The following is a 25,843-nucleotide window of genomic DNA, read 5'->3' as shown; positions in this document are numbered from 1 at the left end:
AGATTAATTAATTAAGTAATTTATGTCGTATATCGTGAGATATACGACATAAATTCATCATCATGAGAGAATAAATAAACAAATCATGAGAATAAATAATGTTCTTGCACGGAATTAAATCAGTGTCCTGATTAAATGCAATTATTTTTTTCAATCAATTTTAAAATCAAATGCTTGCTGACTTTGAATAAGAGTAAGATTTTTTTTTACATTTAATCAACTGAGCAGAAAACAAGACTAACATTGAACCTAATAACACTTAAAGGTTATCAGTGTGTGTGCGTGTACGCGTGCGTGTGTGTGTGTATGTTTGTGTGGCGTAAGTTGAAGGTCTCCTGCATGTCGTCAACCTGCCTATATTATTAAACCTTAAAGGCACAGCCTGAACAAACCTTACACACTTACACTGACCATTGAAGAAGGTGGTGGACTCCATGTAACACCAGTGTGAAGCAGTTGGTTGAAACAGCACTTGTACATCTTAGTTCAGTGATTCATTGTCATTTTCCTGCGATAAAGGCTTAGATGACCAGTGTAAACGAAGCTTCTGGTTTATGGCAAATAATTTACACCTATTTGCATTGAGTCCCCCAACTTCTGGACTTGAGGCATGTAGTCCAATGGTCCTCCACCTTCTTAGATGGACAATGTGATAAAAGGCTACTGTTTCTGAAAAATGCTTCACACCTTTGAAGCATGCAGTCCCCCACTTTCTTAGATGCTGAATGTACAAGAGGTTACCAGTTCCTGGGACCTGCTTCACACCTGTGTTGCATTGAGTCCACCAACTTCTTAGACAGCCAGTTTAAGAAAGTCTACTTTTTCTAACAACTGCTTCACACCTGTGTTGCATGAAGTCCAACACCTTCATAGATGGCCAGTGTGGAAGAGCCTACCAGTTCCTGGGACCTGCTTCACACCTGTGTTGCATTGAGTCCACCAACTTCTTAGACAGCCAGTTTAAGAAAGTCTACCTTTTCTAACAACTGCTTCACACCTGTGTTGCATGAAGTCCAACACCTTCATAGATGGCCAGTGTGGAAGAGCCTACCAGTTCCTGGGACCTGCTTCACACCTGTGTTGCATTGAGTCCACCAACTTCTTAGACAGCCAGTTTAAGAAAGTCTACTTTTTCTAACAACTGCTTCACACCTGTGTTGCATGAAGTCCAACACCTTCATAGATGGCCAGTGTGGAAGAGCCTACCAGTTTCTGGCAACTGCTTCAAACGTGTTGCACAGAGTCCACCAACTTCTGGACTTGTGTAATGTAGTCCAATGGTCCTCCAAACCTAAGATTGCCTGTGTGAAAGAGGCTACCGGTTGCTGACAACGACTTCACAACTGTGTTGCATGAAGTCCAACAACTTCTTAGATTACCTTTTGTGAAAGACAAATACTCTTTCTGACTGACTAATTCTATGTTCCACCACCCTCTGGAACTGTGGCATGCATCCCAGTAGTCCTGTGCTTGAATTTGCAGCTGGTGGACTTCATGCAACACAGATGTAAAGCAGTCACCAGAAACTGCGCTTATACAACCTAATAATAGTTCAGTGATTCATTCATTGTCATTTTCCTGTAATAAGGCTTAGATGGCCAGGGTGAAAGAGACTACTGGTTTCTGGCAACTGCTTCACAACTGTCTTCCATGGCGTCTACTAACTTGTGAACTTGTGAATAAATCAATAAAAAATCAGTGTATGAAATAATATATGGAAGAGCAAAAAAAAGGAAGAAGAAATGCCAGATGCAAGGAGAATAACAATAAAAAATCAATAAGCAGTAAACAACATCCGATTGGTCCAAACTGGCTTAGAAACGGAATACAAAAAAATGAAAGTCCCAAGCACGCCCTCCTCCCATTCCTATTTTTTGCATAGTTTCCCCATTTTAATGTTTAAGATCATCAAACAAATGTACATATCAGACAAAGATGAAGCAAATAAACATAAAATGCAGTTTCTAAATTGTGATTAAGTTTAAAAAAAATAATAAGCAAATCTACCTGGCCCATGTGAAAGAGTAATGGCCCCTAAACCTAATAACTGGTTGGGCCACCCTCAGCAGCAACAACTGAAATCAATCGTTTTCTATAACTGCCAATGAGTCTTGGACATCTTTGTGGAGACTCTTCCTAACATAATTATTTTAATTCAGCAACAATAGAGGGTTTTCGTGCATGCGCAGCTTTTGAAACAGATTCAAGTCTGGACTTTGACTAGCCCACCCAAAAACCTTCATTTTGTTATTTTTAAGCCACTGAGACGTTGACTTAGGATTGTTGTCCTGCTGCAGAACCCAGAACTTCAGCTTGAGGTCACAAAATGATGCCCAAACGTTCTCCTTTAAGGATTTCTGGTAAAGAGCAGAATTCATGGTTGCAGCCATCACAGCAAGTCGTCCAGGTCCTGAAGGAGCTTAGCAGCCCCAGACCATCACACTACCACCACCATGTTTGACTGTTGGTACGATGTTCTTTTTCTGAAATGTTGTGATACATTTATGCCACATGTAACGAGACACACTCCTTCCAAAACGTTCAACCTTCGTCTCGTCAGCCCACAGAATATCCTCCCAAAAGTCTTGGTAATCATTCAGATGTTTTACGTTTTTTCTTTTTATTTTTTTTTGCAAAAGTAAGATAAGCATTTATTTTCAAATAAGCATTTATGTTCATTTTGGTCAGCAGTGGTTTACGACCTTGGACATTTCCCATGAATGCCTTTTTTGCCCGTCGCTTCCTTATTCGTGAGTCATGAATACAGACCTTAACTGAGGCAAGGGAGACCTGCAGTTCTTTAGATGTTGTCCTGTATTCCTTTGTAACCTCTTGTATCAGTCATCGCTGTGCTCTCAGGGTACTTTTTTTAGGCTGGCCACTCCTGGAAAGCTTCATCAGTGTTCCATGTTTTCTTCATTTGAGGATAATGGCTCTCACCATGGTTCGCTGGAGTCCTAAAACTTTAGAAATGCACTTTGCACTTTATTTCTTGTTTGTTCTTGAATTTCTTTGGATTGTGGCATTTTGTCGCACTCATTTGAGAGCTTTTGGCTGACTAAATTTTTTCAAACAGGTTCTACTTAAGTGATTTCTTGATTGAACAGGTCTGGAGGTAATCGGGCTTGCGTGTGGTCAGTGAAAATGAGCCCAAAATAATTATTAGCCTCAGTTAATTCATGATTTCTCAAGGTGTGTTTGTGTGTGTGTGTGTGTGTGTGTTTATGGGAGGTGGTGGGGTGTGTGTGTGTGGGGGGGGGGGGGACATTACTTTTTCAGACAAAGCCAGGTAACTTTGAACAGCATTTTATGTTTACCTGGGTTATCTTTGTCTGATATTTACATTAGTTTGATGATCTTAAACAATAAGGTGGGGAAACTATGCAAAAATGTACGAACTTGAGAACGGGGCCAATACGTTTTCATGGCACTGTATATTGAAGTGAAATTCTTTGTTCGGGCCCTCACCAACTCACTTAGGCATTTGTCCAAAGTATCGGGCTCGGCTCTCTCAAATTGCGGCAAGAGAAAGCAAACATAATTTCGCAGTTGAGGATATCTAAAAAAATGACTGGTGGTCAAAATGTATCTTGTAATTATTGAAATGACATAAAGGTGTCCTTAAAGTACAGACCCCAAATCCAATGAATGACTGGGACATTGTGTACAAACGTAAATAAAAACAGAATACACCGATTTTCAAATCCTGTTCAACCTATTTTCATTTGAATACACTTCAAAGACAGTATATTTAATGTTCAAACTCATAAACTCTGTTTTTTGTTGTTGCAAATATTTACTCATTTTGAATGTAATGCCTGCAACGTGTTCCAAAAAAGCTGGAAAAGGGGAACGTTTACCACGGTGCTTTCCTTTTAACAACACTCAATAAGCGTTTGGGAACTGAGGAGACTAATTGTCGTAGCTTTGTAGGTGGAATCCATTCCCGTTCTTGCTTGATGTACAACTTAAGTTGCTCAACAGTCAGTGGTCTCTGTTGTCATATTTCGCGCTTCATAATGTGCCACACGTTTTCAATGTGACACTAGTCTGGACTGCTGGCAGGCCAGTCTAGTTCTCACACTTTTTTTTTACTACGAAGCCACACTGTTGTAACACTTGCAGAATGTGGGTTGGCATCATTGTCATTGTCCTATAATAAAGGCTTAAACGACCAGTATGAAAGAGGCTATTGTTTCTGTTAACTGTTTCACACCTATGTTGTAATTCTTCCTTCTGCAGCTCTTCAGTCAGTCAGAAATTTGGATCATTCTCTTCCTGAACCCGACCAAGACAGCGAGCCTCCAGACTCGGATAGCAGCTGCTACACAGAGCTCTACCCGGGCCCCCAGAGCTATGCGAAGAGACTCCGTGCCGAGGAGGGTCCGAGAGCAGTGGACGTTTTTCTCCCTCCCGCAGTGGAGACCGTGTCGTCGTTCACGCCCACCAGTTACTGTTCGCCACTGATGCCCGGGGAGAACAAACCCCTGGAGGTGGGCATCCTGCAGCGGGTGAAGGAGCTCCTGGCTGGGGCGGACCCCCAGACGGCCGCCCAACACATCACCAAGTGGGACTGCACGGTACTGACCCTGCAGATAGATAGATAGATAGATAGATAGATAGATAGATAGATAGATAGATAGATAGATAGATAGATAGATAGATAGATAGATAGATAGATAGATAGATAGATAGATAGATAGATAGATAGATAGATAGATAGATAGATAGATGGATGGAGGTTGGAACAAAAATAAGAGTAACACTTAGGGATTCAAATACATTTAAATGTAATCTGAATGAGCAAAACTGAAGAGTTAGATGCAGAGTTGGGAGTAAGTCACATATGTGCAAGTCGCAAGTCACTGCAGTAAAAAAATCAAGCGAGTCGAGTCGAGTCGCGCTTAAATTCAAGTCATTACTTGGTTCAAGCAAGTCGCAAATCAAGTCATACGATCTTGCTCCAGTCGCAACATATATATTGGAGTGGTAATAAAATGTTTTTCACAATTTTTTTCCCCCATAAACCAGCCGACTAGCCGACTCAAAGTCTCAAAGCCCGCTCTGCCCCCTCTACCTCTTCTGTTCTCTGCCCACCTGAACTCTGAACTGTGACGCAAACATGTAGCTGCACACACACTCACGCACACACAATACACACACGCACGCGCACACACGCACACACTCACAGTAGACTCAGGGTTGCACCAGCCACTTTAGCTGCATTGGGGTTTTGGCATCTAATTTATAAATGTCTTATTTGCCTCAGTTCTCTGACCTTGACTATGCTGCAGACGTCACCTGACCTTTGATATTTGCACATTCAATTAATACTTCTTATACTGTATATACTATAGTTTATTTAGCTTTTATTTTAATGTTATTATTTGTACTGTCTTTTGTAGCACTGCGGGCCCTTGAGTACCGTAATTTCAACCCCTTGTATGTGTGACGCATATAGAAGAATTGGCAATAAAAGTACCTTGTACCTTGTACAACATAATGCTTAATAATCCATAATCCAAACTGTATGATCTTTGGAGGCTATGTCATACTGGCAAGTGTGCAACGACGCAGACTGTATTGCCAGGTTGGGGCAAATGACCCCCCCCCCGAAAATTGTTTCTTACTTCCAGAAAAAAAAGAAAAAAGCAAACTGACTCAATTAAAATGCAGATTTACAACTCTAAACGAGATGACATGTCAAATCATGTAGTTCAAGCTAAAGTCAAATCAAGTCTCTTGGCTACCAAGTCAAAGTCAGGTCTTTCAGAATCAGAATCATTTTTATTTGTCAAGTATGTCCAAAAAACACACAAGGAATTTGTCTCCGGTAGTTGGAGCCGCTCTAGTACGACAACAGACAGTCAATTGATAGAGACATAAAGACATTGACAAAAAAAAAAAAACAGTCACTGAGCAATAAAGGGTCGCTAGTTATCTGGTAATGCCGGTACAAATTTTTTATTTTTTTTTGTTTCATTAGTATTTGGCAAGCAAGTCGCAAGTCATAAAACTGGCAACTCGAGTCGACTTCAGTCAAGTCATTTGACTCGAGTCCCCCATCTCCGACCTCATCACAGTACAGAATCAGCACTTTTCAGAGTGCTAAATGATGAAATGGTTCAGGTTCAGGTCCTGCTTGGAAGGATTGAGTTATTTTGTCACCATTGGAAGTTTAGAATCGAATTGAATGGCCATGACATATGAGGTTCCTCAAGGGCCGGTTGTTGAACCCGTTTTGTTCAGCCTGTCTATGCTATAAATACGTGATAGAAATAAAGCTACCTTGCCTTGCCTTGCCTATGGTAAGTGAAATGATGATGACTTGGCACTTTTTGTCTCTAATAGGTTGCTCGCATCCTGGAGGTGCAGCCGGAGGCGCATAGGATGATGGGAGTCAGCTCAGCGGTGGAGCTGCTCACACTGCCGCATGGACAGCAGCTCAGATTGGACCTGCTTGAGAGGCAAGTCGCACCCAGACACACAAACTACTTCGCCTGACAACATTTTGAAGGCTTTCCCATAGGCACCTATATGTTTGTGACTATGTAGCACCCCCAGAAAAGTAAAAAAAAAAAGAAAGATTCAGTCCCCAAAGCCAGTTTTACTTGGAATCATGAAATTTGGTAGGCGTGTCTATCATGACTACACCTACAAACAAGTCTCAAGACTTTGGCCTCAACTTAACCCAAAGAATTGTTTGAAAAATCAAGCTCCTGAAGCCAGTTTCACTTAGCAACATGAGGTTTTATATACATGACTATCGTGAGTCGACTCATGGGAGTCTAGAGAAGCCATTCACGAAAAGACACAGGAAGCATGCCAACTTTGTTCAAAGTGGCCATTTTAGGATCATTGTGGACATTTTTCTAGAGATCCTTCAAAGATTGTTTTGAAATTCAGCCCCTTAAGCCGTTGCACTGAGCAACATGAAATGTAATATCCGCGTACATCACGAGAAGAGACAAAAGTGTGTCAGGAAGCCATATCTGAAATCCACAGGATGTCTGCCATTTTGGGTCAAAGCGGCCATTTTAGGGTCATTATATACCATTTCCAGGGGTCCTTAGCCTCGCCTGTGTGGAGTTTGCATGTTCTCCCCGTGCCTGCGTGGGTTTTCTCCGGTTTCCTCAAACATCCCCAAAACATGCATGGTAGGTTAATTGATGTCTCTAAATTGCCCATAGATGTGAATGTGTGTGCGAATGGTTGTTTGTTTCTATGTGCCCTGCGATTGGCTGCAACCAGTTGAGGGTGTACCCCGCCTCCTGCCTGATGATAGCTGGGATAGGCTCCAGCACGCTTGCGACCCTAGTGAGGAAAAGCGGTACAGAAAATGGATGTCTGCCAAATGTAGACCCACAAAAAAGTCTCAATAAGTCGTACCCGAAAAGGCATAGAAAGTCTCTGAATTGTGGTTTGAAGCCACCGTTTTGTGGTTATTTCAACCATTTTCATACGTCCTTCAAAAACTTACTCCTAGATGCTAAATGTCTGAATACTACCGAACTACGACACTGAATTATGCCAAATTTGAGTTTTTATCACAGAATTGACCTTAAAATGGCCGCTTCAAACCAAAACGGACAACTTCCTGTGTCTATTTGGGCATGGTTTCTTGAAACTTTTTTGTGCGTCTACTCATGATAGACATGTCCACTAAATTTCATGTAGCAAAATGAAATTGCTTTTGGATGCTGTCTTTTCAAAAATCTGTTGGCCAAATTTGCTTTCGAAGAACCCTAGAAATGGCCCAAAAACTGTTTCATTTATAGCGACATGAAATTTGGTTGAATGTCTATCATGGGCATACCCATAAAAAATTTTTTTTTTTAAAAGTCTCAAGAAGCCAGATAGATGGACAACACTGAATTGTGACACAATTAGTTTTCATCAAAAACCCAAATGGCCAAATTGACCTTAAATTGTCCTCCTTAAACCAAAATGAATTTTCAAAAGAAATTCCAGGGGGCAGTGATCCCTATAAAAAAAAAAATTACGTCAAACTGTCTTACTCTTCTGGTGTATGTGTCACACAGGCTGCACACGATGGCCACCACGTTGGCCGTCAATGTTTTAGGGTGCACCGGCACCATCGAAGAGCGAGCCTGCGTTCTGGACAGAATGATCGGCATTGCCGCCGAGCTCAAGAGCAACATGGGCAACATGTTCGGATTCTCTGCCGTCATGAGAGCGCTGGAGCTGCCTCAGGTAAACTGCGCTTAGTAAAGCCCCATTTACAGTGTGAAAGCAGGCCTTTTTCTTTGCCGCTGCTCTGTGTCTAATGTACTCACACGAAATTTTTTTTTTTTGCAAAACATGCTCGTGTATAAAGCCCCTTTCACACTTCCTGTGTCCTGTGTGAAAGGTACTGATATGGAATGAAAAGGAGGATTTCCACAGCAGCTGCATAAGAAGGGTAGCTCCCCGGCCGGGAACCGAACCACGAGATCACCAGGGATTGCGTTCATGTTAAGTTACTGTGGGAAAGGCAGCAATCACTGAGTTCGCTGCAATTTGTGTGTAAACTCTGAAAGGGGCTCCTGGCTGGCTTTTCCCACAGTTCCCATTCCATCGTGATACCTTGAATGCAGGACGAAAGGTCCCCATAAGGAATGAGAAGCGCTTAAGTCAAATTGTCATGTGTGATATTGGGCTTTTTTTTGCACAAACTCCTGTGAAAGGAGCTGCTGACGGAAAGATTTAACAGTTATCCACAGCTGTTGCATAGCGTCACGATTCCCTGACCGGGAATCGAACCCGGGCCGCGGCGGTGAGAGCGCCGAATCCTGGCCACTAGACCACCAGGGACAGAAAGGCATGGTTGATCACAACCAGGAATCTGATATAAACACCGACCACTATCCAGGTGACTCGTCTGGAGCAGACGTGGACGGCATTACGGCAGCGGCACACAGAGGACGCCGTTCTGTACGAGAAAACTCTACGGCCCTTCATGAAGAGTCTGAACGAGGGCCGAGGTACACCACGTTTAGACACCATACACTCACTGCATGTCTGCTTCATAATGACGTGTCCAACGCCGCAAAATATGTCCCTCTTAGGCCACAATTAAGTGGAGCAACAAGTTGGAGAATGCGGGCATTGATCCCACGACCTCTCACGTGCTAAGCGAGCGCTCTATCATTTGAATTATGGCTTGTTCCCTCGGCATGAACTGTCACTCAGCAGAGTACTTCATTTGCTCAGGCTACAGGCTTGAACCGTTTTATTTTGTCAAACGTCAGGAAAACGATATATTACACCGCAAAAACAGTATTTTTTGCCATGAAAGGCCAAATTTGGCTGTTGAAATACTGTATTTACTCACAAAAAGACTACATTAGGATATAAAGATGTATATAAAGAATTATTTGTTAAGAAAAAGGCTGTATTAGGATAAAAAAAACAAAACATTTTGCCATTCATATGAAAGAAGATAATCAAATGGGGTAGGGTCCCATGTAAGTACAATATTTACCAATCAAACACTATTTGCTTACAAAAAGGTGATCGATCACGGTGTTTGAAAAGGTTAGATTGCAATTGAAACACGACATTTTTTTCACAAAAAGGCTACATTAAGCTATTAAAATGTTATGTTTTTTTGCCAACATTTAGCCATTAAAACACTACTGTATATTTGCTCACAAAAAGTCTAACAGTACAAGTCAAACGAACAGTATAGGTCCTTTCCCCTGAGTATTAGACTGGAAGTGCTTGGGAATAAACCTTGGAGCTTAGTGATTGGATAAAACTCAAAACATGTTTACTGGCCAAGAGCTAACTGTATGGGAAATTACCTCAAATGGTAGGGGGCTCGCTTAGCATGCGAGAGGTAGTGGGATTGACAGGCTGGGACGAGTTCCTGTTTCTAATGGATGGAAAAAGCAAAATTCTGTATGCAGCCACCAATGCAATGATTATATATTGTCATAAAAACACTATGATAATATGAATTTGGCAAGGACACTGGTAATTTTCGATGGAAATGCAACAAAATGTTAGACCACAAACTAAACTTAAAAAAGATGTTAGTGTTCCATGTAAATGGGATATTTGGTCATTAAAGACATTAATACCGGCAGCCCACAAAGAAAACACATTAGAAAAAAAACATTTACTCAAAATGGAACTAGTTGTAAGCATTAAACCACTATATTTGTTTACAAAAAAAACTACAATAGGCGATGAATTATTATTCTTTTTTGCATCAAAAACGCTGTCTTTTTATAAAAGCCGATATTAACCCACAAAAACATTGGATTTTTCAAAAACTACACCTCGCTATTTGTTCACAAAAGGTATTTTATGAAAATGTTGTTTTGCCTTGAAAACATTATTTGTTGACAAAAAGTCTACACGAGGGCCGTCCTGTATGTGTGCAATACAGAAAGCTGCCCTGCGTCCGGGACCACCTTCCCTCACGTCCTGCCGCTGCTGTGTCTGCTGGAGAAGGGCGCGGCTGTGGGCGAGGGGGCTGACGAGCGTGAGGGGGGCGAGGCACGGCAGATGGCGGAGGCCGGCGTGGACGTGGACGTGCTCATGTTCCACTTGGCGGCCGCCAGGAGCGCCGCCCATCTCGGTGCCGTCTACGCCGCCAACGCCCGCAACAAACTGCAAGGTAGGAAAAGACCAGTCAAAAATAAAACATATACTGTTAAAGGCATTAGCAAATAAATATGAATAAAGTATTTCAATGTGTAAATCACCACCATTTTGTTGAAAGTTATACATTGTTTTAACTCATTAATGTAGATCAAATCAAATAAAGGTTTTTTGTTTGTTTTTGTAATGTACAAATAGTCATGCATGAATTCCACTTGAATCTTGAAGAGGGTATTTTAATGTAGTTATTATTCATAAAAATACTCTTCATTTTTTTTTAAATGAATTTTAAAAATCTGATTGTATTGTAGTTTGAGTTTTACTATTTTGGGAGTATAGAATTTCTCAAAACATGATTTAATTAATGAATGCATTGAAATGCACTATTTTAAACTAATTTAAGTGTATTTTGGAATAAAGTTGTCGTAAAATATTATGATTCACCAGTTTATTTATGTAAATAAGTGTACTTAATTTAAACATTCAATGAAAATATCTTTCGTGGCATGGTTGTAGTTTGCCATGGTTATTAGGTTCATTTAAATTAAAAATGGTAATTATGAAATGATTGAATTTGAAATAGGTTTTAAATCAAATATTTTCATATGGTTATTCATGATGAATTTGAAAATGATGAAATATGTAATATATAGTATAAATATGAATACATTTTGTAGTTGGCAGTGGTTTATGATATAAAATGCAAATAAATGAATATTGCTACGCATGTGGTGGTCAGTTGGGTGCGGGTATCTCTCCAATATGTCTGTCAGAAGTGGAATTCAAACCCACAGCTACAGAGCAGACTACGACCTGAACGTAGCGCCTTGACCTGGACCGCAGGGCCATCCTGACGTGCGCAGGCACGGCCACCTGCCACAATATTAGGAACAACTGACAGTATGCTGCAGCGCAGCGATCCATGAGAAATTCTTCCTGTTGCAGACTTCCAGGAGCGGTCAGACATCTCGGAGGTCTTCCGCACGGACTTCCAGATGCGGCTGCTGTGGGGGAGCAGGGGAGCGGTGGAGAGCCAGGTGCGGCGCTATGCCAAATTCAACCAAGTGCTGAGCGCCTTGTCCAACAGGCTGGAGCCGCCGCTACACTGAGAAACGAAACCCTACAGCTAAGACGTGGGCCATGTTTCCTTGGGCATTAGCTCAATTGGTAGTGCATGCGCTTAGTGTTTGGGAGGCAGCGGAATCATTACCTGCATTCTCCATTTGGCTGTAGTGCTCATGCAGCAAAGCCTAAGCTATGTCACTGAGAGCTGTAGATTTTGTTTCCTAAAATTGGTTCGTTGAAATGTTGTCATTACATCTTTTAAATGTAGGGCTTTATTCATTAATTTATTATGAAAAAATATTTCAAATAATGAATTCATTTATTGTTGATCATACATTTTAAAATAGTCAAATAAAACATGTTTACAGTACATACATGGATTGTTTTATTTATTTTATTAATCAACTGGTTACTTGATTTGTGGTCAATAATAAAAATAAATATTCATAAAATAATATTGCACAAAGCACACATTCATTTTCATCATTACATAATTGGCATATATGTTATAATCGAATTGATTTTTTTTTAAAAAGCGAATGGATATATTTTATATTTTTTTTACCTTATCTACAAACGACCTGGCCATTTGTCCTTTTTTAAAATTGCGTTAGAACATATGTTTTAAATGATTTTAACTGTCAAAAATAAGTTTTAACCAGTGTAATTTCATATCAAAACATCAAAACAATCAAACAACTTGTCATTTCTTACTATAAACTGTCATGCAAGTGTAAAAATAAGCCTTTGGCCCCCAGACACCTTCACTGCCTCACAGACAGTCGGAACTTATAGAAATTGAGCATATAGAACTTGTGGTTCTATGAATTCATGGTATTAAAAACTGAAGGTGGGACCTCCATTACCCTGTTATCATGTGTCCATAACACATAAGAGTAACATTTTCAAACGTTTACTTTGTTTAGTTTTTGTTTTTTTTTTAACTTTAATCATCTGGTACAATGTTTTTCTTTTCTTTGTAAATCAATTGGCTTATATAATGACCGAGATAAGTACATACTGTAAAAACTACTAATATGTCTACCAGCACATTCAGATGTACAGTATTTACTGTCTGTATAAATGAAATGTATTAAACCTGGACTATGTTTTTTTTATGTTGTGTTTCACTTGATGAATATATAGTCAATTTCATTCACAGTTGAAATGTAATTTTTGCTAATTTACACAAACCTCTAACAAAAGTCAACATGCGGTCCAAACATTAATGCAACCTAATTATGATTTGACGCCTTTGGCCTTTGATGTATTTCAAAATGTATCAAATTGATTCGTATTGGAGTTATTCTACTCATTTGAATTGTAATGCCATTCATCCATGTTCCGTACCGCTTCTCCTCACTAAGGACACGGGCGTGCTGGAGCCTATCCCAGCTAACCTTGGGCGAGCGGTGGGGAACGCCCTGACTGAACTGGTCGCCAGCCAATCGCAGGGCACATATGAACAAACAACCATTTGCACTCACATTCACACCTACGGGCAATTAGTCCAATTAACCCACCACGGATGTTTTTGGAATGTGCTGCCTTAAATATAATGGTTTTAACGAATTTGAATTAGCATTTAACAGAACGCAATTCAAACCTCACCTGACAGCTAAGCACAACTCAATAAATAAGAATGGTGTCAGAAACATAACTTAGTTAGATAGTACAATTCAAAAAGTGAAAGTCTTACTGTATGGAATCCGATTTGTGCCAAAAAAGAATCACACAAAACGTTTTAAATCGCAAACAAAAAAAGAAGACTAGCAAACTATGGAATCAGATTTGTGCCAAATTCATATATTTTTTCAATATATATACACTATGTATAAGTTTGATGATTATATTGCAGCAGGAAATGAATACCCAAAATTCACCACCTCTAGAAATTAGAATATTACATAACTAACAAGCCAGAAACAATGGAAATGATTTCTAATGTAGAAATTAGGTAGGAATTTAGCCTGCGAAAAGTCCCAAGTATGTACTGAATCTATATAATGTATGTGTACTGAACTAAGTGAAGTTTTCTACTTTACTTTAATTTATTGAGATGTACCTGTACTCCAATTAATATTCATAAATGGAGCATTTACTTGTGAAAATGCTCCATTTATGAATATTAATTGGAGTATTAATTGAATTCACAAGTGCTTGTGAAGCACTTGTGAATTCATTTTTCCATTGATGGTAGCAAGCTGTCCAGGCCCTGAGGAAGCAAATCCCACCCATACCATGATGCCCCCTCCACCACGCTTCACAGTTGGGATAAAGTTTTGTGCCATTTTCCTCCAAACATTTGTTTGTGTGTTCCTCTCAAACAATTTAACTTCGATTTCATCTGTCCGCAGAATATTTTTCCAGTCGTGCTGCGAATCATCCAAGTGCTCTTTGGAAAACCTCAAACATGCAGCAATGTTCTTTTAGACAGCAATGGCTTCTGCCTTGGTGTTCTCGCATGAACCCCATTCTTGTTTAATGTTTCACGTATGGTAGATTTGTCAACAGAGATAATGCCTTGCACCAATGATTTCTGTTCGTCTTCAGCGGACACTCTAGGGTTCTTTTTTCTTCTTTTTTTTACCTCGGTGTGCATTCTGCGCTGTGCTCTTGCAAACATCTTTCCAGGATGGCCACTCCTCGGAACAGAAACAACAGTGCTGAACTCTCTCCATTTATAGACAATTTGTCTAACTGCGGACTGACGAACGTCACGACTTTTACAGATACATTTGTAACCCTTTTCCAGCTTGATACAAATCAACAATTCTTAATCATAGGTCTTCTGAGAGCTCTTATACGTCAGCAGTGGCGTAGCCCCAGATTATGGCCACACCCACACATCACCTTCTCGGAGGGCCCCCCTCCACAAATGTTTCCTTACACAAATGATTTGGCGACGGGGAGTTGCCGGACACGCAAGGCCCCCCCCCCCCCCCCCCAAATGCTCAGGGCCCATGGACAGTTGTCCACTTTTCAGCCCCTGTTTAACACCCCTGCACATCAGGAAACGTCCTGACAAGGGACAATGGTGTGAATTCTACTGACCAGAGCAGCTTTAAACGGTCTCCAATCTTGTCTCATGGATTGGACACCAGGTTGGCTCACACCTGACTCTGAATCGCTCTCAGAGAATCTGTGGCCAAGAGGTTCACTTTTATTTGCATAAAAAATATGATCAAATATATGCTTATATATGTTCCGTTTTAGCAGATTATGTTTGTTTATTCTTGTGATTTAGATGAAGATCAGACCACATTTTATGAGCAATTTATGCATTAAAGAAATTCCAAGGGGTTCACATACATTCAGGGGTGTCAAACTCATTTTAGTTTGCGGGCCACATCCAACCCAATTTGATCTCCAGTGGGCCGGACCAGTATACCCGTGGCCTTATTAGCTGTAAATAACGACAATTCAACTTTTTTTAAAAATTTTTTTGGGGTGCACACAATTACATTTGGGAAAATATTCATTTTGTTGCCAATTTTGTTTCAAATCAGATGAGCAATCTCAAATGTCATCACAAAAATGTTATGAATCAATGTTTTCATTCACAGTTGCAATTTAGAGATCACAGTAGATCTATAAACTGTATGTAACTTTAATAAAACTACCTATATAGAAATCTTTTTCAATTTACATAAATCTCCACATCCATCTGGAAGTCTTAAAAACACTCAACTGACTCATCACACCATTCGAACTAAAAGTGGGAACTTTTGAGAGTGAAATTTGCCTTGTAAATGTATACAGGCAGATTGACAGAGTGGAACAACAAAATGAAAACAAAATAAATGTATTTGCTATGTCTATTAAGGACACATACCCACAGTAAGTGCAAAACAGAAACTCAAGCGGGCTCCTTATTTAATTGTGACTCAGTAGCTTGCCATAAGAGCTGAGGACAAACAATGAATTTATATGAGCAACCACTCTCCTACTATTAGCATGCATCAAATGATCTTGTAGTTTACATCTCACTAAAGAAGTGTTTTCCAGCTTTTCCTTGTCAGGGGGTCGCTACCAGAGGCAGTCACTCGCATGATTTGTTTGTCTGACGCAACTCTAACCATGATTATCCAGGCTTAAAAAAAAACCATGTTCCAATTGACTTCACAAACTCATTTTGAACTGCACATGAAATTACTGAACAAATAATACATGATATGATACATATCTTGGCATTCCTTCACACAAAGTCACACTCTCTTACTGCATACTGATTGGAGACGTGCCCCACTAGGCCAATCTTTTTTCTCTCGGCTCAGCTTCGTGCATGTCACGTCACGAGACTAACGGCACTTCCAGTTCTATTGTACAAAATAAACGTGTGAGTTTCAAAATAAGAGTCTATATGTATAAATGAGGCGGCACGGTGGACGTCTGGTTAGAGTGTCTGCCTCACAGTTCTGAGGACCGGGGTTCAATCCCCGGCCCCGCCTGTGTGGAGTTTGCATGTTCTCCCTGTGCCTGCGTGGGTTTTCTCCAGGTACTCCGGTTTCCTCCCACATCCCAAAAAGATGCATGGTAGGTTCATTGAAGTCTCTAAATTGCCCGTAGGTGTGAATGTGAGTGCGAATGGTTGTTTGTTTCTATGTGCCCTGCGATTGGCTGGCAACCAGTTCAGGGTGTACCCCGCCTCCTGCCCGATGACAGCTGGGATAGGCTCCAGCGCTCCCGCGACCCTTGTGAGGATAAGCGGCTCAGATAATGGATGGATGGATGGATGGATGTATAAACGAACAAAAACTTGAGCGATGGGCAGAACAGTGCCCGCGGGCCGGATAAGACCCCCTGACTGGTCCGCGGGCCGTACGTTTGACACCGCTCGAAGCTGTCGTGTGGAGTAAAATACCATCATGAACCTGGAGCTTTTACACATTCTTTTAACCCTTTCGCTTTAAATGTATAATTCAAGTCCATAAAGTACAGTTAAACCCACCTTCAGCGGTAGGTACAGTAAGCAATGTTTTGTTCAGATATCAGTGCAGTAAACCGTTTTTTGTCATCTTTATCTACAATACAATTTATACAATGATTTAACATCCATGCAGTGCAATGTGAAAACACAATATAGAGTAAACTTGATGCAGTAAACTTTTGTTTCTGTTTTTTGTGTAGTCAACTCAAGAAGTCAAACGTTGCGATGACGTCAGATTTCAGAGCATGCGTGCCTTGCGTGACGCCACGTCATCCAGGAAGTCCAACAACTGACCGGCTGGCTGGCAGTGGTTGGGCGAGCAAATGGCGTGGGGCTAAGACGCCAAGTAAATCCGAAAACAAGCGAAAATGTTAACCCTTTTACCCGTGCTGCTTCTATGTGTTTGCGCGCCGGCCCGCTGCGTCTTCCAGACGCTTTACTGCACCATCGCGGATAGCTGCGACTGCGACTTTAGACCCAACGTCAGAGGTAGGGCAGTGCTTCCGGGGTTAGCTTAGTCGGCTAGTTGTTGGCTAATGTTAGCGTCAGCAGCGGTCTGTGTTTGTGTGGTAGATACGAGCGCGCTAACGTTCCTAAAAGAGACATTAAATGGTTAAAAACACACGAACAGTGACAACCGGTAATGCTGAATCACACACTTTGCCAACAGTAAGTATAGAACTTCGGGTTGCCTAATAACCCTTTAACTTGCTGCTCGGCCAATCGGTAGAGCACATTAACAAAGTAAATGCAGTGAGTTCCCGCATATTTGCAGCTTGGCATGTGCGGATTCACCTATTCGAAATTTTTGGGTGGAGCCTATATCCATTTTGTGCTGAAAACTCAATTATTTTCTTCAAAATCAAATATTTATATTACAATAGGAAGTTAAAGTTTAAACTTGCACATATAAACCGTTTAATTAATTAATAATTAATTAACAATAATTAATTAATATTAAGTCAATTGGGTTAGTTCCACACACATTGCGTTTTAGTTCATAGGTTTGATATTGATACTGGTTATAAAGAACCCCGAGTCAAATGTTCTTTTTAGTCTATGCTGCTGCCGGCTAAGAAAATGGATGTTCATAATTTGGACACCCTTTTATTTTTTAACCATGCAAACTTTTTTGACCCAGCCCCCTAAAACAATCGTAATCGAGAATCGTATGGAGCCAGAATCGAAATAAGGAACTGGTATCGGAACCGGAATCGCTCAAATGCAAACGACGCCCAACCCAAGTGGTAGGTTAATTGGTGTCCAATTCGCCCGTAGGTTTGAATGTGAATGCGATTGGTTGTTTGTTTCTATGTGCCCTGCGATTGACTGGCGACCAGTTCAACTGTTTTTGACCAGAAGTATTTCCTTTAGTTCGCCGTCCAGGCACAGTGTTGGGGGGGGCACTGGTCCTTCGCACCAAGAACCGCCATTGCATACAGGTTCATGATTGAAGTCTTCACTGACCACTGCCCAATATGAGGGCATGTATGGCATCACTCGCAACGGCTGCAAGCTGAAGTTTAAATGTAAACAAACGACTGCAGTTTTCTATCAGCCCTCAGTCTGTTCATTGGCGAGTAACACACGCGCAGAAGGAATGGTTCAAAGTTCCTGTCCCATTTAGTCCCCTCTCTCGCCTCGCTTCCTTAAGTGCCGGCTCTCGTCCCTCTCCGTAGGTCCTCCGGGGTGTCGGCAGTCCATACCCGTTTCCCATTGAAAATGTGTGGTGCTTTATGAAGCGCAAACTGTTGAGCAACTGAAGTTGTATATCACGCAAGAATGTGAAAGAATTCCATCTACAGTGGGTACGGAAAGTATTCAGACCCCCTTAAATGTTTCAGTCTTTGTTATATTGCAGCCATTTGCTAAAATCATTTAAGTTCATTTTTTCCTCATTAATGTACACACAGCGCCCCCATATTGACAGGAAAAAACGAATTGTTGAAATTTTTGCAGATTTATTAAAAACGAAAAACTGAACTATCACACACCCATAAGTATTCAGAGCCTTTGCTCACTATTTAGTAGACGCACCCTTTTGAGCTTATACAGCCATGAGTCTTTTTGGGAATGATGCAACAAGTTTTTCACAGCTGGATTTGGGGATCCTCGGCCATTCCTCCTTGCAGATCCTCTCCAGTTCTGTCAGTTTGGATGGTGAAGCCATTTTCAGGTTTCTCCAGAGATGCTCAATTGGGTTTAAGTCAGAGCTCTGGCTGGGCCGTTCAAGAACAGTCACGGAGTTGTTCTGAAGCCACTCCTTTATTTTAGCTGTGTGCTTAGGGTCATTGTCTTGTTGGAAGGTGAACCTTCGGCCCAGTCTGAGGTCCTGATCACTCAAGTCCAATCAGTATAATCAAACACAGCTGGACTCCAATGAAGATGTAGAAACATCTCAAGGATGATCAGAAGAAATGAACAGCACCCAACTTAAATATATGTGTCACAACAAAGGGCCTTTTCTTTTTTCATAAATCTGCAAAAATGTCAATACATTTTTTTTCTGTCAATATGGGGTGCTGTGTGTACATTAAAGAGAAAAAAATGAACTTAGGATTTTAGCAAATGGCTGCTATATAATATACAATAATAATATACAATATAACTGAGGCGCTGTCTTGTGGCATCTTGGTGCCATTGAACTATGTTGAAGTGAGTTAAGGAGTTCCATTCAGACAAAAGTAGTTATTTTGCAATAAATAGTAGAAGAAAAAAACCCAAATAAATGAGGGATCGGTTAATAAAAGTGGGAGATTGGGTAAAGAAAACAAATGTGAATAAGCGGGTATCAGGTAAAAAACAAACAAAAAAACACAAGTCTAGGATAATGTTAAAAAATGTGAATAAGCTGTGTTTTATATGGTATGAAGACAATTTTTTAAAAGATCATAAATCAAAAAAGTGATGAAATGAATGGAATATGAAATAATGACTCAAAGCAGTATTGATAAGACATTTGGCATGTTGAAATAATGTGATATAAATAAATATATAACTGTAAAAGTAAATTGGGTAAGAAATGTGAATGATGGTTTTTGGTTCAGAGTTGGAGTGGGACCTGTACAAGAACATCTATGGCCAGCACCTCGCCCAGGATATGGTCTCCGAGGAGGTGGACCGCTTCCTCGCCGACAAAACACCTGAGAGGCCGCTGGTGCTCTCGCTGCACGGCTCGTCAGGCACGGGCAAGACGCTGGTCACTGGCATGCTTACGCGGTACCTGTACGGCTCGGCCATGAGCAGCCCCTTCGTCCACCAATTCATCCCCACGCTGCACTTCCCTGTAGACGGACACGTGGAGTTGCAACGGGTAGGAAGATGTCTCAACATTTTTGCAGCTGACAATAACAAAAAAGATATATATATATATTCTATAGATATTCTGCACATTGATATTAAATATAACAATTTCAATTGATTACAAAAGTTTAAATGTAAATATTAATAACGTGTTTATTGTGGTCATGGTTTGCAGTGGTTATACAGTGGAATCTCGATACAATGGACCAATAAGGGTGGGGGGCTGTCCCATATAGCCGATTGTCTGGTACATTGAATCCCTTTTTTTTTTTACATTTTATTTTATTTATTTATTTTTTTGAGGCCATAGGTCCACGTATTACTGTACACAGCAAAATTATTGTTTTGTAGTTTTTTTCCGTGGCCTAAAACGCCAAGTACCGTACAAAGTTATTGTAAATAAAAATATTAAAAAAGCTTGAAAATGTTTGAAAAGTTTCACATTTCATCCAAACTTACCACGCCGGCTTGCTTGGTCATGGTGACATTGTTGACGTACAGTACCCATCATAGGTGAGTCGCTTTCATGATCCGTGAGGAATTAGTGTGCTTCCTAGTTCCAAAGCCGTTGCCACAGGCAAACCGCTTGACAAAAAAAAACTCTTAACTGTACCAAGAAAAGCATGTTCCAGACTCCAGAGACTTGTTTTGTTTTCCTCAGAGTTAACACCGCAGCCGTCTCTCGCTCTCGCTCTCGCTCTCTCTCTCTCTCTCACTCTCACCATCTCTCTCTCCCTCCACTGTGAGTCTATGTACATACAATAGAAATATTCATCATGACATGGCTGCCATGTCAATGCCCCACATTCAACGTGGCTGCCACAGAGGCATGGGAGGCACCTCTTTTTGAATTGGCGGTGTACACCCTGAACTGGTTGCCAGCCAATCGCAGGGCACATAGAAACAGACAACCATTCGCACTCACAGTCATGCCTACGGGCAATTTAGAGTCTCCAATTAATGCATGTTTTTGGGATGTGGGAGGAAACCGGAGTGCCCGGAGAAAACCCACGCAGGCACGGGGAGAACATGCAAACTCCACACAGGTGGGGCCAGGGATTGAACCCGGGTGCTCAGAACTGTGAGGCTGACGCTCTAACCAGTCGACCACCGTGCCGCCCCACTTAATACATTTAAACAAATTATTACTGAAATTTTTTTATTATCGTAGCTGTAGTGTGTGCTGGTTTTAATTGATAAATGATTTTACGATGACAAAAATGATTTTAATAATTGAAATTAAAAAAAATAGATTTAAATAATTCAAATAAAAGTTTTTAAAAACACACACAATAAAAACAAAATAAAATATCTTTTTCTCCAGGAGCAGCTGAAGTCTTGGGTCCAGGGCAATGTGACTGAGTGTTCTCGCTCTGTCTTCATCTTCGACGAGATGGAGAGAATGGCGCCAGGGCTGGTGGATGTTCTGGAGCCACTCCTGGGATCCTCCCACGTGGTCTTCCGCACCAACTACCGCAAGGCCATTTACGTCTTTGTCAGGTGAGCGCTCCACATTTAACGCCCGAGACATCGTGTCCAAAGCCACTTGTCACGTCTACAGTGGATATGAAAAGTCTAAACACCCCTCTTCAAATGCCAGGTTTTTGTGATATACAAAATGAGACCAAGAGCAATCATTTCACGTTCTCCATTAATGTGAACTTTAACCTTGGTACTCTTTAATACCCCTTAGGTATTAAAATGTCACTTGTTGCTAGGCTAGGCTAGAATTTATACCTGGGCAAGTTGTGTCAAAGAATTTTTGTTTTATTTGTGTGTGTATAGTACTGCAGGTGCGGAGGTGATCAACAAGGCGGCCCTGGAGCAGCGTGAAGCCGGGTTGGACCGAGAGGAGATGACTTCGGCCGAGCTGCAGGACGCCATCGCTGAGGCCGTCTACGACAACCCAACCAGTGAGAGACGACATTTGTTTTGTTGATTCACTTGTCAAATAAAGGTATTGATGAGGGCTTTCCAGATCTGTATTTACAGTGTCCTCCAAAAGTATTGGAACGGCAAGGTCAATTCCTTTGTTTTTGTTCTATACTGAAGACATTTGGGTTTCAGATTAAAAGTTGGATATGAGACAAAAGTTCAGAATTCCAGCTTTTATTTCATGGTATTTACATCTAGGTGTGCTAAACAACTCAGCACAGAGCAACTTTTGTTTGAACCTATGCACTTTTCAAGTGAACAAAAGTATTGGAACATGTGACTGATGGGTGTTTCTAGTGGCTCAGCTGTTGCCTTCTAGATTGATTGCTTAAACATTAGCTAGTGCTTGTTTTTGGCTTTGGGTTTCACCTGTGAAAACTGCATTTGCTCTTAAGCAAACATGAAGACCAGAGAGCTGTCTATGGGAGAAAAGCAAGCCATTTTGAAGCTGAGACGAAGAAGAAACAAATCGATCACAGCTATTGCACAAACATTGGGCATAGGCAATACAAGAATTTGGAATGTCCTGAAAGAGAAACTACTGGTGTACTGAGCAACAGACATTGAACAGGTCGGCCAAAGGTATCAACAGCAGTTGATGACAGAAACATTGTGAAAGCTGTGAAGAAACACCCAAAGACAACAGTCAGTGACATCACTGCCAACCTTCACAGGCCAGGGGTGAAGGTATCACAATCCACTGTTCAAAGAACACCGAGAGAAGAAATATTCAGGCCATACCACAAGATGCAAACCACTCATCAGCAAAAATAATCGGAAGGCCAGATTGGATTTTGCAAAGAAATACAGAAATGAGCCACAAAAGTTTTGGAACAAAGTTTTATGGACTGATGAAAGCAAGATTAACCTCTACCAAAGTGATGGAAAGGCCAAAGTATGGAGAAAGGAAGGATCTGCTTATGATCCACAACACACAAGCTCATCTGTGAAGCATGGGGGAGGTAATGTCATGGCTTATTCACTTGAAGTTAATTGAACCATGTCTATTCTAATACTTTTGCTCACTTGAAAAGTGGGTGGCTTCAAACAAAAGGTGCTCTGTCCTGAGTTGTTTAACACATCCAGATGTAAATAAAAGCTGGAATTCTCAACTTTTGTCTCCTATTCATCGTTTGATCTGAAACCCAAATGTCTTCAGTATACAACAAAAACAAAGGAATTTACCTTACTGTTAAAATACTTTTGGAGGGGACTGTATGAGGTAGTGACCCTTCAAATGCAGTGCGTGCATCAAATGTGGCAAAGTCTTTCCAGATTTGTAGTTATTCTTTCAATATACGCTCAAATGATGATACAATGTCCAAAAAACCTTGAGGCACCACCTGCATTAAATGTTGACTGGGGTCAAAAATTAATTTGCAACAATCCACATCATGACATATCTCAAATTTTAGGTCTTCACAAGAGTGTTCCAGATCTGTAATTATTTTGTCAATAAACCCTGGTATGATGACGCCTTAAAAAAAAAAAAAAAAAAAGAAAATCATGAATATGTCACTATTCAACCAATGTACCTGACTTTTCTCCTGCCCCAGATGGTCTCTACAACTCGTCCATCATTCGTCAGAAATTGGTGACCGCCTTCGTGCCCTTCCTCCCGCTGTGCCGCCACCATGTGGAGCAATGCGTGCGGGCGCAGCTGTGCCAGCGCGGCGCATGTGGGCGCGACGACGTGGCACGGGCCGTGGCGGCTGACATGACGTACGAGCCTTCGCCGGGGCACTACTTTTCCACCAGCGGATGCAAAAACGTGGCCGCCAAAATCAACCTGTTCTTGTGAGGGGCCAGCAGGTACTGCAGTGGTTTGGAGTACTGTGTTGCCCTGGTGACTCCCATTTTTATTTTTATTTTTATTTTAAATATGTCAGCAGCAAACCTCACAAACAGAACTACTAAAAGGGAAAGCGGACATTTTTTAGTATTTATTTGTGAGAAAATGTGACTGGACGCAGGAAGTCCCAAATGTTCTCACGTCGACAACCAGAAGGATTTTTTTAAAAAGCAAAAGAAAATATTTTTCGCCATTAGCCTTTTTTTTGTTGTTTTTTTTGTTTTTGTGGGGGAGGTTTGTATATCCCTGCTCCTGCCGACAGGTGGTGCTAAAGAGCGCCTGTGGCGCAAATGTTTATGCAGATACAGATATCCATCCATCCATCCATTTTCCATACTGCTTATCCTCACTAGGGTCGTGGGTGTGCCGGAGCCCATCCCAGCTGACTCCGGGCGAGAGGCGGGGTACACCATGAACTGCTCGCCACCCAATTGCAGGGCGCGGGGAGAACATGTAAACTCCACACAGGCGAGGCGGGATTTGAACCTGAGTCCTCAGAACTGTGAGGCAGATGTGCTAACCAGTCGGTCGCCGTGCCGCCTACCATGCTTTAATCCTTCTACAGCATCCTGTATTATGTAGAATATGTAATTTATTTTAAATTATGCAACTAATATGTCAAATCTCATCATGTGGACACTTCTTTAAGTAAACTATGTAATGACATCCAATGCAAAAGAAAAACAAAAAAAGGTGCCTTTACAAAGACGCTGTTCAATTATTATTATTTTTTTAATCAGTTGTGATGTGTATTGTACTGTATCACACTGATTGCAGCTCGAAAGAAAGTGTTCATAAACGCATACTTGCGTATTTCCTGTGAGTGAGGAGGGTGGGTTGGCGTGCTGAGGCGCAAGCTGGTGTCCTTGAAACGCTTAGAAACGTTTTAATTTCAGGCCACCAGATGGTGCTGTTTTGACAAAATAGAAAATTGCAATCTCAATAAACTTTTGTCATTTTTGTGTTGTGTGTAAGTCTTGATTGAGTTACTGTGCAGAAGTGTTGTGCAGCAGATTGAATGCGAGAAAGTTGATCACGTACAGCGTGAAGCTCCAGCGGCGAGGTAGCCAGCAGGCTAAGTAGCAGAAGGCTAGCTGGAAAGGCGGCAGCTTGGTCCGGTCCGCAAAGATTGAGGGCGAGTGCAAAACCGACCTGGGATTCTACCTGTAGCCAAGGTACGGTGAGGGATCCTGGCTAAAGTAAGCCATTTAAAAGTAAAAGAAAAATGCTGTGGCTAAAAAAACATCAGTCAAAATGTGCCAGCGTACTAGATTATTTTCAAAAGATGTAATTCGATTTTTGATTTGTTGGACTATTGTTTTGGAATAGTACGAGGAGTAATGATTCTGTTGTGATTCGCTAGTCATTCGTTACTCTAAATACAAATGATGATTAGGGCTTTAGGGGGCGAGTCCCAGCACGAGTGAATAGCTACGTTTTGTAGTAGTGTTTGTGTATAAATGTGTGGTAATTGTCTAGTGTGTTGTGTTTTTAGTTTTGCAGTGGTTGTTGTGAATATGTTTTAGTTGTGTCGTTCTGTAGCAGTTGTGTATTGGTTGTTTACACTAATATGTGGTGTCGTGTAGGTGTGGTTATTGTGTAATAAATGTGTCATGGTTGTGTAGTAGATGAGTGTTTGGGTTGTGTGGGTTGGTCGTGGTTGTGGAGATGTTTTAGTTGTGCAGATGTGTTGTCGATGTGTGTTGGTTGTGTTGTGGGTGTATAAGATCTGTATTGTAGCTGGCGTTGTGTAGTGGAGGTATAAATGTGTAGATGTGGTGTTGTGTAGATCATGTAAGTGTGTCATGCTTGTGTCGTAGATGGATATTGTGTCGATGTTGTTTTGTATATACGTGTTAGCTGTGTTGTGGTTGTGTAGATCTGCAGTACCCCCATGGTTCTGTAGCAATTGTGTAGTGTTTGTGTGTGTGTGTGTCGTGTAGATATGTGTGTTCTGGTTTTGTGGTGTGTAGTTTTGTAGAGGTTAAATTGATATGTTGTTTTTATGTTGTTTGTAGTTTCGTACTGTTAGTGGAGATACATTTTGTTATTGTGTAGTGACTGTGTAAATGGTAAAATGATATGTTGTGAGGTTCTGTAGTGGTTGTGTAGCTGTGTCATGGGCTGTAGTGGTTGTTAAATAGTGG

At 41.1% G+C, this 25,843-nt stretch overlaps 2 protein-coding genes and 1 non-coding gene across 7 annotated transcripts in view; 2 read left to right on the top strand and 1 right to left on the bottom strand.

Moving 5' to 3' along the window:
• LOC133400152 (SH2 domain-containing protein 3C-like) overlaps positions 1 to 12,131 on the top strand; it is a 28,537-nt gene extending 16,406 nt beyond the window's left edge. Inside the window, 6 exon segments of the mRNA XM_061672472.1 lie at positions 4,243 to 4,580; positions 6,352 to 6,467; positions 8,043 to 8,214; positions 8,873 to 8,984; positions 10,397 to 10,627; positions 11,557 to 12,131. Coding sequence (XP_061528456.1) covers positions 4,243 to 4,580; positions 6,352 to 6,467; positions 8,043 to 8,214; positions 8,873 to 8,984; positions 10,397 to 10,627; positions 11,557 to 11,720 — 1,133 coding nt within the window. The 3' untranslated portion in view covers positions 11,721 to 12,131.
• trnae-cuc (transfer RNA glutamic acid (anticodon CUC)) lies at positions 8,743 to 8,814 on the bottom strand. Its single transcript has one exon. It is a non-coding gene; the product is annotated as a tRNA-Glu (tRNA).
• Positions 12,132 to 16,887: 4,756 nt separating the features above from the next.
• Positions 16,888 to 24,656, top strand: tor2a (torsin family 2, member A). 5 transcript variants are annotated; one of them, XM_061672654.1, is made up of 6 exons: positions 16,888 to 17,095; positions 19,654 to 19,919; positions 21,234 to 21,409; positions 21,695 to 21,822; positions 23,401 to 23,656; positions 24,050 to 24,656. In XM_061672654.1, the coding sequence occupies exons 1-5, from the start codon at positions 16,975 to 16,977 to the stop codon at positions 23,643 to 23,645; spliced, it is 936 nt and encodes a 311-aa protein (XP_061528638.1). In that variant the 5' UTR covers positions 16,888 to 16,974; the 3' UTR covers positions 23,646 to 23,656; positions 24,050 to 24,656. The 5 variants fall into 5 exon arrangements, with proteins under 5 accessions (XP_061528638.1, XP_061528637.1, XP_061528639.1 ...); XM_061672655.1 differs by adding an exon at positions 17,748 to 17,853 and having other exon boundaries at positions 17,014 to 17,095; positions 23,401 to 24,656; XM_061672657.1 differs by lacking the exon at positions 16,888 to 17,095 and adding exons at positions 18,123 to 18,135; positions 18,286 to 18,414 and having other exon boundaries at positions 23,401 to 24,656.
• The last annotated feature ends 1,187 nt before the right edge of the window (positions 24,657 to 25,843 follow it).

Source organism: Phycodurus eques, chromosome 3, assembly GCF_024500275.1.
Source record: "Phycodurus eques isolate BA_2022a chromosome 3, UOR_Pequ_1.1, whole genome shotgun sequence".
Classification (NCBI taxonomy): Eukaryota; Metazoa; Chordata; class Actinopteri; order Syngnathiformes; family Syngnathidae; genus Phycodurus; species Phycodurus eques.
The sequence above is the reverse complement of the archived record's forward strand: the minus strand, read 5'-3'. Positions and strand labels throughout refer to the sequence as shown.

Coding starts and splice junctions, on each gene's coding strand:
- tor2a (XM_061672654.1), top strand. CDS start 16,975: ATGTTAACCCTTTTACCCGTGCTGCTTCTATGTGTTTGCGCGCCGGCC. Junction 17,096..19,653: donor CTTTAGACCCAACGTCAGAG/GTAGGGCAGTGC, acceptor TTTTTGGTTCAG/AGTTGGAGTGGGACCTGTAC. Junction 21,823..23,400: donor CGTCTACGACAACCCAACCA/GTGAGAGACGAC, acceptor CTCCTGCCCCAG/ATGGTCTCTACAACTCGTCC.